This window comes from Coturnix japonica, chromosome 20, assembly GCF_001577835.2.
Source record: "Coturnix japonica isolate 7356 chromosome 20, Coturnix japonica 2.1, whole genome shotgun sequence".
Lineage (NCBI taxonomy): Eukaryota > Metazoa > Chordata > Aves > Galliformes > Phasianidae > Coturnix > Coturnix japonica.
The window spans coordinates 11,130,537-11,144,655 of NC_029535.1; the positions used below are offsets into that span (position 1 = coordinate 11,130,537).

General features: G+C 43.2%; 1 protein-coding gene across 4 annotated transcripts in view; it reads left to right on the plus strand.

Annotated features, from left to right (window-relative positions):
- Window positions 1-6,499: 6,499 nt before the first annotated feature.
- BCAS1 (breast carcinoma amplified sequence 1) overlaps window positions 6,500-14,119 on the plus strand; it is a 37,131-nt gene continuing 29,511 nt past the window's right edge. For 2 of the 4 annotated variants that reach the window (XM_015882072.2, XM_032448580.1), the window contains exons 1-3: window positions 6,500-6,628; window positions 10,308-10,381; window positions 10,494-10,575. In XM_015882072.2, the coding sequence (XP_015737558.1) occupies window positions 10,313-10,381; window positions 10,494-10,575 (151 nt within the window). In that variant the 5' untranslated portion in view covers window positions 6,500-6,628; window positions 10,308-10,312. The remainder of the gene's footprint in view (window positions 6,629-10,307; window positions 10,382-10,493; window positions 10,576-14,119) is intronic. The other 2 variants (XM_032448579.1, XM_032448581.1) reach the window with 1 other exon arrangement.

Consider the following 14,119-nt stretch of genomic DNA (forward strand, 5'->3'; position numbering starts at 1 on the left):
AGCTGCTTAAGGCCTGGAGGAAAAAGTTAAGGAGAACTATTCCAATAGCTTCCAAGGTTTTGTTTTCAGTTGGTGAATTATTGACTTTTGTTGTGTGCCTTTTTGTTCTTCTTCTTCTTTTTTTCTTTGTTCTGTTCTGTTTCATTCGAGGGCTTTCCTTTTTTTTTGAAATGGATTCAGTATGAGCTACTTAATTGCAGTTTCTGGTCAACTAAAATCTTCCAGATGATCCAGATGAAATGAAGATTTCTTTTTCCCTATTTTTAATTTTTTTTTTTTTTTTTTTTTGGGGGGGGGTGGTGGAATATTTTCATTTTGAGTCATCTCTGAGTAATTTTTTTCACTCACTGAGCTGGAATGCCCATTATTTACATGGCTTTGGTTTGAGATTTCTCTTTCATGCCGGAGGTCAGGAACAGATGCTCCACTATTAACCTCACTTTGACTAAACGCCCCCGATCACAGAACCTGCTGAGATGCACATGGACACGAACAGAGAACTCAGCTTCAATATCTGCATCACCCCCAGCTCTGCCCCTTCGGCCACTTCCTTTCAGTCAGTCGGTCACACAGCAGCAAAGTTCAGATCCAAAGCAATCTGAGATCCGACTGATCCCAACGGGTGGATGCTGCGCTGCGGATCCCGGGGCTGGGGCAGCTCGGATCCCCCCATCCCGCAGCTTTGGGCTCTGCCCTCTCGCAGCGCTCACACGCTGCCACCTGCCGGGGGGGGACAGCAGGAATCGCCTTCACTGCTGCTCCTCTGCTGCCGGAATGGGGAAAGTGGTTCCAGCAGAGCAAACTCCCCCCCGTTTTCGTATCTTGGAATGGCTGCATTGTGGGAGCTGTGATTTATATCTATATATTTATATGTATATATATATATATGTATATATATATTTCAGGGTCGCCATCCTTACTCTAATTTCAAATTTAAAAAAAGAAAAAAAAAAAACAAACCAAACACTTCTAAAGTTGTGTTAGCAATTGAATATAACTGAAAACAATGGTAATTTGCAAATTAAATTTATAGAGCAAACTGGCTTCTATCCATGAAAGAATCACCTCAGAAGCAGCAGCAGCCCCATCTCTGTTCTTTACAATGGAAAAGTACAGTGTTTCTCTACAAAAGTCATTAGGAGAAGCCTCAACTTTTTAATGTCATTCTTACAAATCACAGTTCTAAACATGTGTTGCCCTGCAACCAATGTGCCATACACATATCAGCCCAGGTGGCTTCCCACCCCATGCAGAGGGACTGTGAGGCTAAAGAGGATAAGGTGGTAAGGAACAAAATGTGCAAAGCTGGCAATATGCTTTTTGTTGTGTCAAGAGGTGCAATACATTCTCACCTTCCCTAGGTAAATACTCCTACTGACAGCTGGAGATATACAGGTGGATGCTTGCATCTCTGCAATTGAAGAGATGTTTGTTAGGAAAGAATGAATTTCTTCTGGCAGAAATCTGAATTTCTCAGCAGAAATTTCAGCTGTCATTGGGGAGGAACAGATGCCTGTAAATCCAGGATCTCCATGCTTTGACTCTGCCATCTCACATCTGCCTTTGTGGAGTTCCTATAGCTCTGAAACGGACAGTCAGCCTATGCTGTAACTTCACTTATCCCTACATGTCCACAGGAGCACCCAAGCGCAGCCTGCTGCAGACAGGAGAATGCCTGTCCTGTGCTCACATGGCAAAACCCATTGACTCTGCAGAGCACCTGCTCCATGCTTGGGACCTTTAGGAGGAGCTGCAGGCAGCAGCAGCTCTCCTATCTGGATCTGGAGGAGCAGCAGAGGGCTGGCAGCACCCAGACCACTTCTGTACATTGCATGATATGCCAAGGCTGTCACTGCCCAGTGTTACCCGAGCCATCACTGCAGCTAGCCAGCAGGCATGCTTTTCTACCTTGGGGACATTCCCATTGGCACTAGTCCCAAAAGCAAAGTGCAATTGCTCTGTACTAACAAGACTGTTAGGTGTTTTCACCCAACCCACGTTTGCTCCCAGGCCTCATTTGTTTACCTGATCCACAATTGGCTTGAACCTGAGAGCATTACTCACTCTGCTATCACCCACATTGTTTTATTGTGCTTCCCCTGTGTTGACTTTTAGGGATACACGAGACTTATAACACAGCATTTGCAATCTCAACAATATAGAGATACAGAATGGGGGTGAATCTTAAGTTTTATTAAGGTTTATTTCATTAAAGATCCATGGAATACAAGGGTATGTCATTTTGATCACGCATCTATATAATGAGCTGGTCTCAAAGAGCCTGAATGAAAAAAGGTGCACTTTTTATATCCTGCAATTCCACCTGTGCTGCTTGAAAAGTCCACTGTCTCATTTATTTCAGCACCTCTAACCCACTTGCTAATGTAATGTAGAACCCTCTGATGTTTACCAAGGAGCTCAGGAAGGAGCCTGCCATCCATCCAACACTTGGCCACCACCTGCAGTTCTGATGCTATGAGGACTGCAGAGGGGCAACAAGCAGTGAGGTGTAAAGCAAAGCATAGTGCACACAGTCTATAGTAACCCCCCCCCCCACACACACTTTTTTTCTATATTAGGTACTCCAGGTTCCTCACATTTTATATTTCAGCCTTGGGAGGAGGAAGGGTGATAGACTGATGGGAGGATGTACATCCTGCAGGATCCAAAGCTGTGACAGCTGCCATAAGCAATGAGCCAGCCTTTGCAGAAGCTGTATTAATGAAGTGAAATATTTAACATAGTGTTGTAATCATCAGTGCATATTTGATGGAAACATAAAATGCTCTTACAGGAGAATAATTGTAGTTCAGATGCCTGTCCCACCCACTAAGGAGCTATATGTACAATGCCTCTGTGTTTCATTCCTGACACAGTAACCTTTCTTTGTTCTTGAAGCTCCCACATGAAGAAATAGCTGGTATATATTTTGTAACTCTCCCTCTTTTTAAAAAAATTGTGGCAGCAGGAACCTGACGTTGTGATGAGGGAAGCAGAGAATAACAGATTACCAATTCTTTTCCTACATCAGTACTGTGAACCAAAATGACCCTCTGGAGAAACCAGAGGCTGAGACACACAGCTTGGAAAATCACATTCCAGCTCTGTCTGGTAAGCTGCCTGATGAATGGATCTCATTCCACATAGTGTGTCAGCTGAACATGAGCCAGATTCTGCCTTCACACTGCAGTGAGGCTGGAGGGATTCCTCCAGGCTTGGTGGAATTGGTTTGGAACAGGAGCACAGCAACTGCAGCCATGGCTGAGCTCTCCGAACTCACTGCGAAGCTGTGAGTATGGTACTGATTAATGCTGGTTTACCCACACAGCTCCCCACGCTGAAGCAATTATTCACTCCCTTTCATTACCCATTCAGGCTGCACTGGCTAAATACAAGACAGATTCAACAATTAATATGAGACAGTGGGGGAAACCTGATTGCTGAAAGCATGATTTTTTAGTAATAAGTAGGAATTGCTAACTGTAAAGGAGTCAGATCCAATAAGCCTTAAATCCTAAGTAGAACTTAAGTAGAAACAGTTTTCCCTATGACCCTGAGTGAGGCATTCAGGTTTTGGAGGGACAGGACTTCAGATGCACTCTTCTGAATCCAGCTCAGGACTGTGCCTGCTCTCAGAGGAGGGGGTATGTGCACAGCTGACGGCTGACTCTACCTCTACACCATCCTTCAATCCTACATCAGTCCCAAGGGTTCTTAACTTCATTCCAGGTGTACAGGAGTGCCAGTGTCCTATTTTGGGGGAGATCAGCTGCTGACACCCCAGGTCTGTAACAACCTCACATTGAAATGCATGGAAGCTTCCGGAAACCTGCTCTGTGATGGGTGACTGAAGGAACTTCCACTGGTCTGACTGAGCAGAACTGCAGAGGTCTCACTCAAAGTTCCTAGAAATACAAGGATGCAGTTGAGGCCTCAGGTTGATGCTGTGCCCTTTGCTGTTTGCCACCTGCACTGAAGTGTTAGAAGCTGGGGTCTCTCCCAGTCTCTGAGATGGCTGTAACAATGTGCAACTGCCAGGACAGCTTTCTCTGAAACAGGGTATTAAGTGATACACTGGGCAAACATTCTCATTGGAAAAAATTCCCATTGAGACTGATGGATGATATTAGATGTGATTTGGACATCTAGATTAAGCTGAAACCGCAGAACGGGGGGTGGTTGCGTAGCCCCAGATGAATTTATCCAGTTACCATGAGAAACAGTTCTACATCACCAACTCCAGCACATGACTAATGCAGATCTCTAATCCCAAGAGATCAGCCTCTTTCTTTGGCTAAAGAAGGGAAAAATATATTTAATTTTCCCTTTCTACTGTAGTCTTGGCTAGGAATGAAATTGCACTCAATGAACTTGGAATCTTTCTCTGCACATGAAACATGTTTTATTTCACAACGTGGTGCTTACAGCTGTTACTCAGCCAGCAGCCCAGGGCAAACCTTGCAGACCTTGAGCCCTGTGTGTCACCATGTGCCTGTCTGTCCAGCCCACTCCTCCTCCTCATCTGGCACGGGACTGGATGTGGCTGACAGGCCTTGGGAACAAGCAAATGGGGCAATGTGAATGCTGGGCTGGTCCTCCCTTGTGGGAAAGAAAGAGGAAGTCCATGATTCACTTCACTTATCCTCTGGGATGAAAATGGTAAAGGCTGAGTCAAAGTATCATTTGGTTTTTGTCTGAAGCTGTCAAAATTTACCTATATTAGTGCCTAATTGTTCCTCCCCTCAGCTGTTCTGCAGCTCCTTCTTTCATCTTTCTCAGACGTTACTGAGATTGTATTGCTGCTCATCTCTCCATCTTTGCAAGGACAGTGAAGCTGGCAGTGCTTTGCCATGGGCAAAGGAAAAATGATGCCTGGATAGTTAATGGCAAACACGATGCTGTGGCAAATAAAGGAAAGCAAGCAGATACCCTTCAGCAATACTGCCATCTGGTTGTTACTAGTCAGTTCTAAGGGTAACCTTCTTGAAAGGCAGTGGTGTCTTGCTTGTATTCACTGCATGTGCAATAAGGTAGATAAGGGTGTTACTCCAAACTGTTTCCTTTGTGATACTCACTAAGTTTTTATGTCTGACTGACAACTCTTTAGGAGCAATAAGCCCATGGCAAGCAAAATACATTGCCAAACCCCTGGCCTCAGAATAATTCATTAATAATTAAGGAGAAGTTGACACTGTGCTTTTAGTATCTTCACATCATGACAACACTAACAGCACTGCTGCTATCACCTGCTGTGCAGGGAGGAGCGTGCAAGCCCTGAGCCCCGCAGCGTTTCCCAGGCTGGTTCATGGCATCACCCAGTGGAGCCTTTCACACCACTTTGCTCCATACAGAATAAAGGTGGGGTTTTTGTTGGCTGTATTACAATAGACTCTGGGAATCCCCAGCTCGTGGAACCAAGTTTTATTTTGTGAGGAGATATGAATGCACAGAAGAAAAAGCCTGTTCCTGCTTCAGGCACCCCAGTGTGGGCTCAGTGATGAGCATGAGGGATCAGCACATTGTGATGGCAGGCTTAAGACATAAGTGCTAGGTCAGTTTGCATATTATGGAAAGATATTAAGATCCACTTTAAGTACAGTAAAGAGCCATGCCATTAAATTCACTTCTTTTTGTTGTTGTTGTTCTGCCACTGTGGGAAACACCCATGTTTGGAAGGGGTTTTCATGTGTCCAGCCCAAAGCCACAATTTCCAGCACCAACAGACAATGGGCTGCCCACAAATCTATAAACTCAGGTATACATTTGTACAGGTTTGGGTGGCCAGGGAGAACAGAACACCCTTCACAAAGGGCTGGGAAAGTGGAATACCCCTCCCTCTGTGTGTTTGCACCCACTGTGTGCACAGTGCCAGGGCTGGGGCAGAACAGGGCAGAGCCGTGGACACGAGCAGCTCCTCGCCCCAAGCTGTGCTGGTCCCTGGGTGCTGCCTACCTTCCCTGAGGTAACTCTGCTGCTTCTGCTCTCATCTGTGTTCTTCTTGGCTTTGCTTTTGGTTTTCCTCTGCTGCCACTTCTGTCCCACACTTGAGCACTGTGGGTGCTCCGTGTTAAGTTGGGCTGGGAGCTCCAGCAAGTCCTCAGCTTATTTTCTTTGGGCATTAACATATTTAGTATGATTTTTCCCTTTCAATGCATTTGTATTTTCAACAAAAAGACAGAAGAATAAAAGGATCTCCTTTCTGATAGACCTTCTACCATCCGGGTTGGGATTGTTCACCTCTGTGCCATTGTTGAGCTTTTCCCACCCTGAAACAAGGGTGTGAATGTTTGAACAATTTTGCTTTTCCCATTTGACTACAATGCAAAGTGGCTGAAGGGATTGTATTAAAAACTGCCCATAGAGCCTCGAGGGCTGTAATTTTGCATGTCCTGAATGCACAGCCAGCTTCCTGGCTGCAGCTTGAATTGTTCTTGGGTGTTTCTTGTTTGCTCTGGGTGAGTCAACCCAATCCTTCCTTCTGTCACTTTCCTGTCCATTGTCTGTTCATTTCTTCCCCGTGGTCATTGACAGTCCTCAGATGTATTTGTCTCCTGGTTTCATCATACACTTCACGTGTCTGAGTTATATTTTCCTGCCAGGGAGCAATTGAGATCTGCGCAGAAGAAAGGTAAGGAGACATTCTAAGAGACATTCTAAACCCTCTGCTTGCCTGGCTCCATGTGCATCAGAGCAGGAGCAATGCTTCTCTGCCCAGAAACGGCCCCATGTTCATCTGTTCCCAAGAGACAGTCTATAGAGAGGTACTGGAGAGCCCTCACCCTACTGACACAGTGTATATGTTCTTTGTGTGAAATGATGGATGTTAGGTCTTTCATTGCCTCTGGAACTTATGCAAGGCTTTTTTGGTCTCATTCCAATGCTTATGGAGTAGACATATCTATAGTGAAATGATATACGAAGTGAACTGGGTGAAGCTGATCATGGTTCTCTTCTGACATCTAAGTGTAACATATAACAAGTTTTAGTGAGGAATCAGTTGAATCTGCCTGTACTTTCTATGTTAACAAACACTGTGACACAGGTGGTTGTAATACTGCAGGTTGGTCAGTGTATTACAGATGTCTTACCTAGTGTGGAGCTCATGCTCCTGCTACAGTTCATGTGGCATAACAACAATCTTTAAAGTATGATTTGACATTCAGGTTCTTTTCTTTAATTGAAGCATTAGCTGGGCAAGGAAGGGTTTCCGAGCTGTGTCTTGGCCGCAGGCTGGCAGTGCTTCTTCCAAACCAGTCCGGCTACATTCCAGCAGGGCTGTGAGCCCCCAGAAAGGGTAAATAATATCTTTGGAGGTTAATCTTTCTATAAAGGAACCCTAAAGTTGAGAATGTGCTCACTCCGTTTCCTCTCAACTTTTGAGGGTTTATTCACATTTTAAAATACGTTCTTGCATCAGGATCCTTCCCTGCTTTCAGTACCTTGGTCTGTATGAGCATCTTCCAGCAGCACTTCCCGGCTCTGGGGAAGGTTTGCTCTGTGCTCTCAGCTTCCCACAGAGATCAAAGTGATGTTTTCACACGTGGAACTAAAGGCACCAGTGGGTCCTCTACCACTCACAAATGGCCATGATTAATAATGTAATATAAATAGCCGTAGCCTCTGCAGCAGCAGCTCCTCGGTGCAATGCCAGAAGTGAATCACTGTGACATTGCTCAACTGGCTTTTTGAATCTCTGCCAATTTGGACCATTTTGCATGATATCCCTTCTGCCGATTCTCGGTTTTGTCTATAGGTGGCAGTGACCTTTCATTTTTTTTTCTTTAAAATAAGGCAGAAACAGAAACATACATGCATGAAAATCTTCCTAATTTTACTGGGCAATCTGGACCAGATATGAGTTCGGTATTGTGAGGAACTGCTACAGAGCTGCCATCATTCTTCTGTTGCCACTTTGCTGCAGAGCACACTAAAAAGGCAGTTGTAATACTGCTTACACCATTTAACTCCCAATGCAATAATCAACTGCTATTGCAAGGAGGCAGAAGTCTGGGAAGATACTCCATACATGCATGTGTATGCATCCATGATGGAGCTCTGTCTTCTGGGGTGTATTCCAGGGTAGTTACACAGCAAGTTAGTCCCAGTCTTTTAGCAAAAATAGCCTGTGAGTCTTTTCTGGTTTCTCATGAGTGGTAATATTTTAAAAGCCCACATAACCACTGTATGTGTTTTATTTCAGTCAGTATTATATACTGAAGAAGATGGGTCATTTTTCTTCCACGATAAAATACACCAGAGATCAGAGCCTGTGATCTCTGCTCTGTATGAGTTGAAGATAACTTATCTGATGTAAGTAGAGCTGCATCAGCAGGAAACTGGAGCAACTGAGAATCAAGCTAGAAATCATTGTAGAAAAAATAAGAAAAAAAGATAGGATTTTGCTTCTCTCAGATGTGTTCTGATTTTACAGTGTGTGCAAAAGAGGAAGCACACAGCCTGCAAATATTCCATCCTCTGCTTAAGTTGTCTTCTGGCATAAACCAGGAGGCCTTGGGAATGGAAAACAAAAGTAAATCCTCCAGATTCAACAAGATACTAAATTTACCACTGAGAGTAAGCAGTAGGATTTGAATCTTGTTTTCTTCTCTTCCAATAGAATAATATTCAATGTTGCTAAGAAACAGAATTGCATATCAAGGACAAGAGGGCACTGTACATCCATGGGGAGATGTTGGCTGTTTTCCACAATAAAGAAGTTCTGAATTATAGTGGAAATATCAGCTGAGAAGATAAAACCCACATAAAATAAGTCTGCATCTGAAATCAAGGCTCTGTTCTACAGCTGCCATCAGTGCAGTGATTCTCAACTGGACACGATCGCAGTTCATGTTTCAGCATCCTTCAGTGAGGGTTATTCAGTGTTCAGCTCAGCACTGGGAACTCAGAGAACAAAAAATAGGCCTGAAGAGAAGCCCAGTTTGTATTTCACATTGACTAGGATGCAGCATAGAATAGAAATCAGACCTGAATTTCTCTGTAAAGAAAAGGTTTGTACATAGACTGTGGTTAGTGAGAACCCACCATCTGGAACAATAACTGGAAGCAGACACTGGAAGTATAGGCTGAAATGAGAGCTTCCTCCTGATTCTGAGGTTCAGTTTTCAAGGAACAATTATTTTCCTCCTTCTCTGCAATAGCCAATGATGCTTAATGAAAGCACTAAGGAAGGAGCTGTTCCACCATGCCTCTACAACTCCCCTGACTCACACAGAGGTGCACCAAAGCAATACTGGATGCTTGGCACTCATGGTGACTGTGCCAGGCATCCAGTAGGATGCACTGGAGCTAGAACTGGCTGCAGTCCTCAGCCTTCGTCTCTTTGGAGACCATCCTCCACCAAGGAGTGTCTCAGAAAGGTCTCTCCTTATTGTTTACTTGTGAGAGCTTAATGTGTATCCTAAGCTAAAGTCAATAGGAACCTTCCTCTACATTTGACCTTCAACCACATTGCAGGGGATGTGCTTGGTCCCAAAGAATTTACAGTTCACAGGCATAAAGAATTCAGAGGGTACATAAATATATTTCAGATTGAAGCTTTAATTATTTAATGAGCTACCGGTAATTAACAAGCCAAGATTATGCTTGGATTGCAGTCAGAGCTGTGACTCCAACGTAAATGAATGCAAGAAGTGGTCTTAAAACTGCCAAATATGGGCAGCGGTGATACAGCTGTACCAACACAAGATGCACTGAGCTCCAAAAACACAACCAGGACTATAAGCAAGCACCATGGGGGCTGATTTATGTGCTTGCCTTGCTGAAGTTAGCCCAGGGAACACCTCCCTCAGCCCACCTATGAACTGCAGCTGGGTAGCAAAGCCACCTGGAGCTGCCCCACATTTAACAGCCATAAGCATCTTTTTTTTTTTTTTTTTTTTTTCTCTCCCGTTATTTAAACAGCAACAACACAAATGTAGACCTCCACAAAGCTGCTGTAATTCCTTCATATGATTCAGTCTTTTCCACCTTATTTTGCTATTAAACCCAATTGTTTCCTATCTGAAGAGTCCAGATAAGCAGTGTAAGTGTGACTCCTCCAGTTTTCCTCAAGAAAGAAGAATGTAATCCATGGCATTTCCAGTAAGTAGCTGTGAGCCACTAGGAGTGACCAGGCTGGAACACTGATGACTAGGGCAGGTGCTTTTGAGAAAACAGGTGGGGCTTATCAGGAATTTAAACAGCCTGTTGAAGTCTATTGACATTGGTTGTCTCTCAATTTGAATTGCTTGGTAAACTGATATAAATGAGAACAAGAATTGTGCTTTTCCTTCTTCTCCATTTCATAGGAACTATGGGGAACACAGGGAGTGCACCAGAGGAAGTTGAAGAAGACTGCACGTGTCCAGTAATAAGCTACCAGGTAATTAAGAGCTGCCCACGCTCACTTTCCTTGGCTACAACTTATTGCAGTCATTACATTTTAAATCTCATGGCGTATGTAATCCTAACAACCTTTTCATTTGGCTTTTCAGGCTCTACCTGAATCTCCTACGACTGTCAAAAATGGATCTGCTGTATTTGTTCAGGCTCATTCTCCTACAATGAATGGTGGAGGTATGCACTGGGAAGCATTTAAACCTCTTTTTGCTACGAAAGAGAATTTTATGCTGGAGCAACGCTAAGCATTGACATATGGTTCGGGTCGGTTTACCCTTAGGTGTAAATTGTGGGTGTTAGTTTGGAAGTAGAATGATATTTGCCGTGGCTTGGCTCTTGTGCAGTGCTTTTCTGTATGAAGTAAAGAACAGAAAAAGGAAGAGAGGTATCAAGTGCTTTTGGAGGGTTATAGGTAAGTTGCTGTTCAGTGAGAGCATCCCATTTATCACCTATTTTGTGATGTGCATAGCAGGGCAGTGACCAGGCTGGCATATGATGCTGCTGGAGGCTGGCTGGGTCCTGGCCTCTAAGGGAAAGTGGCTGTCAGCAGCTCAGCCCTGCTTTCTTTGTTCGTTTCCTTTCTGAATATCAGCTGTGAAGTATGTGGTCTGAGTGGCAACTGTGAGCAACTTTGGGATGTTGTCTCCATATATTCATGGGCAATTGCTCTCAGCCCCAGAAATGTCTCTTTCTCTCCCCTTGCACTTCAGTACCTCATTTATTTCTCCTACTATCTCTCATTGGCTCTGGAGCCATATTAAGCAGTGCTCACTGTCACAGTGTTGCTTCAGTTCGTGTCTCTACAGATTCAGCTAAGTTAATTTTACCACTGTTTTCCTTGTATTAGATTTCTTTCTGTTCTCAGATCATAATGAAAGCCAACAATTCTCTCCAATCTCAGTAAGGAAAGAAAATATTATTCTATTATTCATTGTTAAGAGAAACTTCTCAGCCTGTTATATCCTGTTACATCCAGTTGAAAAAAATCAAAATGTAGACAAAAATAATTGAGTCAGGTATGGAAATAAGCAGATGGTACTGATTGCCATCAGAATGCCCTGTTCCCTGCTAATTTCCTAATGCCACCTAGCTGTAAGAAGTCAGTTGAAATGGCTACCCATTAAAACTACAAGCCCATCACTGTGTGTTTCTGCTAGTGTAAGCCAGCAGAGTCCTGGCCAGTAAATAAAAGCTGGGTAAAGACTTAAGAAATAAGTGCATGTTTTAATTTTAACATGTAAAATTAAGCATATGTTATTATTTTGCTTAGATGGACTCGTTAACATATTAACTAGTTTAAGTAGCAAGCTGAAATATTGGACTGGGCTGTACTGATATTACTCTGTAATTTTATTAATGATCCAGGAACAGTTGAATCATCAACTACTTGAATACCACTGAAATCATGTCAGATTTTGTATCAAGAAAATCTGGTTCATGTTGGGAAAAAAGGGGCAAAAATAGCACACATACTCATTTCATGCAGCAAAAGGCAAGTGAAGCAAGAGGGCTGTGATAACAGATAGGTTTGTGGTCTTCATCTTGTTAGATTGCCAGAGATATGACCATGTGCTATGCATTAAATGATAGAGTTGATAAATGAGTGTATGAAATCTATATCTGCTAATATAATGAAAAAATGGAATCATGAAAGTTAACTTAATATGACCAGGGGAAGTAACGTCATTTGGGAGAGCCCCATCACCATCTGCTTCACATCTGGGTGAGCAGGTTGGTGACTTTGCTGCTTCTTCTCAAACAGGCTGACAGATGTGTGGGCTTTTGGGATTCTTTCCATTGCTTGTCTTTCCTGCTTCTGATTCTCAGGGCTGCAGACACTGCACAGTGCTATCATCCACCTTTTCCTCCTGTAAATCCATTTAAGTAGCAGTGGTTCCCTTACATCTTCTTGACATCTTTCTCTGTGGCAAAAGGAGAGATACTTATAATGTCTGGTGCTGGCCTTTCTGAACCTCAAGTGCTAGAAGTGCTCAGTGAACAAGCAAAGGGAAGGGGGCAGAGCTAGCAGCAGTTTATCCCAGTCTTCCACAGTGCATCACCTTGGTGATACAGGTTGTTCTTCATTCAACAGTGATAAAAGAGATGCACTGTGGATGACTCAGCAAGAGAAAGGGCAGGAGGCAAGAAGTTGCAAACATGAGACATCACAGGACCTTGCTGAAGATGATCCCTGACAGTGTTAGCTATGAGAGTGAACATAGCTGCTGAAACAAGACTAACAAAAAAAGGCGAAGGAGAAGGATTGTGTTTTAAGAAGGGATCTGGAATGTAACTGAAAAAACTGAGTATTAAAAATAGATGCTCACACAGAGTGTGGCTTAAGCTGCTGTTAAGGGTGTAAAGAGCCAACCCTGATTCAGAGAAAAATGGGTTATAGAGAGGGAAGCAGTCCAGAGGTGCTGGGGAGAAATGCTTTCAGTCAGACATCGCTGTACGCTTCCAGGCAATAATAGAGACTTTGGCTGAAAATGAAAACCTTTGTGGGAAGAAAACAAAACACAAAAAAAAGGCTGAAATGAGATGTGTCAAGAGGCTGGAAAATGTTGTTGAAGTGGCAACATTTCCACCCAAACAACATGATTGCAAAAACTTTCTCCTCTGCAGTTTGCTGTGTACATGGCATGCATCAAATCCTTCTGTTCACCCACCACGTTAATACCCCTTCTCCTGTGGGAGGATCTCTCCTGCTTTGCCTGGTGTCTGAGCAGACTTTCTCTGAAGCACTTGGGGCTGTTTTGACACAAGAGATGTGCTGCAGAGCACATGCCAATGATGCTTTCCAGGTCTTTCATTCCTGCAATTATAACTAGAGATAAAAGTAGCTTGATAGGTTCATGAGCTACTTTTGTTGATGATGATCTTACATTCTATTTTTATACTAAAAGCTGTGCTTTGTTTTTATCTATTACATGAAACAGAAGTTTGGCATTTATTTCAATTATTTTCCAGTACATATTGTTTCTGCTTTAGCTGAAAATGTGTTTGCTTTTTCTTCCCAAGTTTCCAGCTATAATTAGTAGTTATATCTTCAGTTCTTTGTCTCATCCAGAATACAGGAGGTTTGGGGAACTGTAACTGATGCCTAATGGCTCAACAGACGTAATAGCTAATTATTTGTACCTTCTCTTTGCACATCAGTATGTTGAAATTGATTTTGGTGGAATACTGTAGTAGACTATTACTGGCAAAGGAGTCTTGCCAGCATAGGTTATTTTCTTGCCCTACCAGTAACATTTAGGGCAAGAAATTTTCTCTATTAGAGGGCACGAAGAAACAAACATCTATTTACCTGGGCAGAACATGTATGGAAGAAGTCTGTGCCCCTCTGCTTGTCTGCACATGCACAAAACACAATAAGAAAGCAAATGTCAGATGTAAAATGTTGGAAGCAAATTGCATGCTCTCCTGGTGGCTGGTGAGATATGCTGGCCTCTGCTGTGACTCTTGCTGCAGCAGTCCGTGCTTTGACAGCTGTTGCTTTTGCAGCTGGAGAGCGTTTAAGTAAATTCACTTGATGTGTAAATGATGGCATGCCAGCACATCTCTGTTGAGAAGCTGATGTAACTCTACTGTGAAAAGCCAGTAGGTTGAGATTTTGCAATCTAAAAATGTTCAGTTTTCCTTACCTTGAAAAGGAATTTTAAAAATGAATCAATATTGGTATCATATGCTGTGGGGGACAGGCATTTTAGGCAGGCTT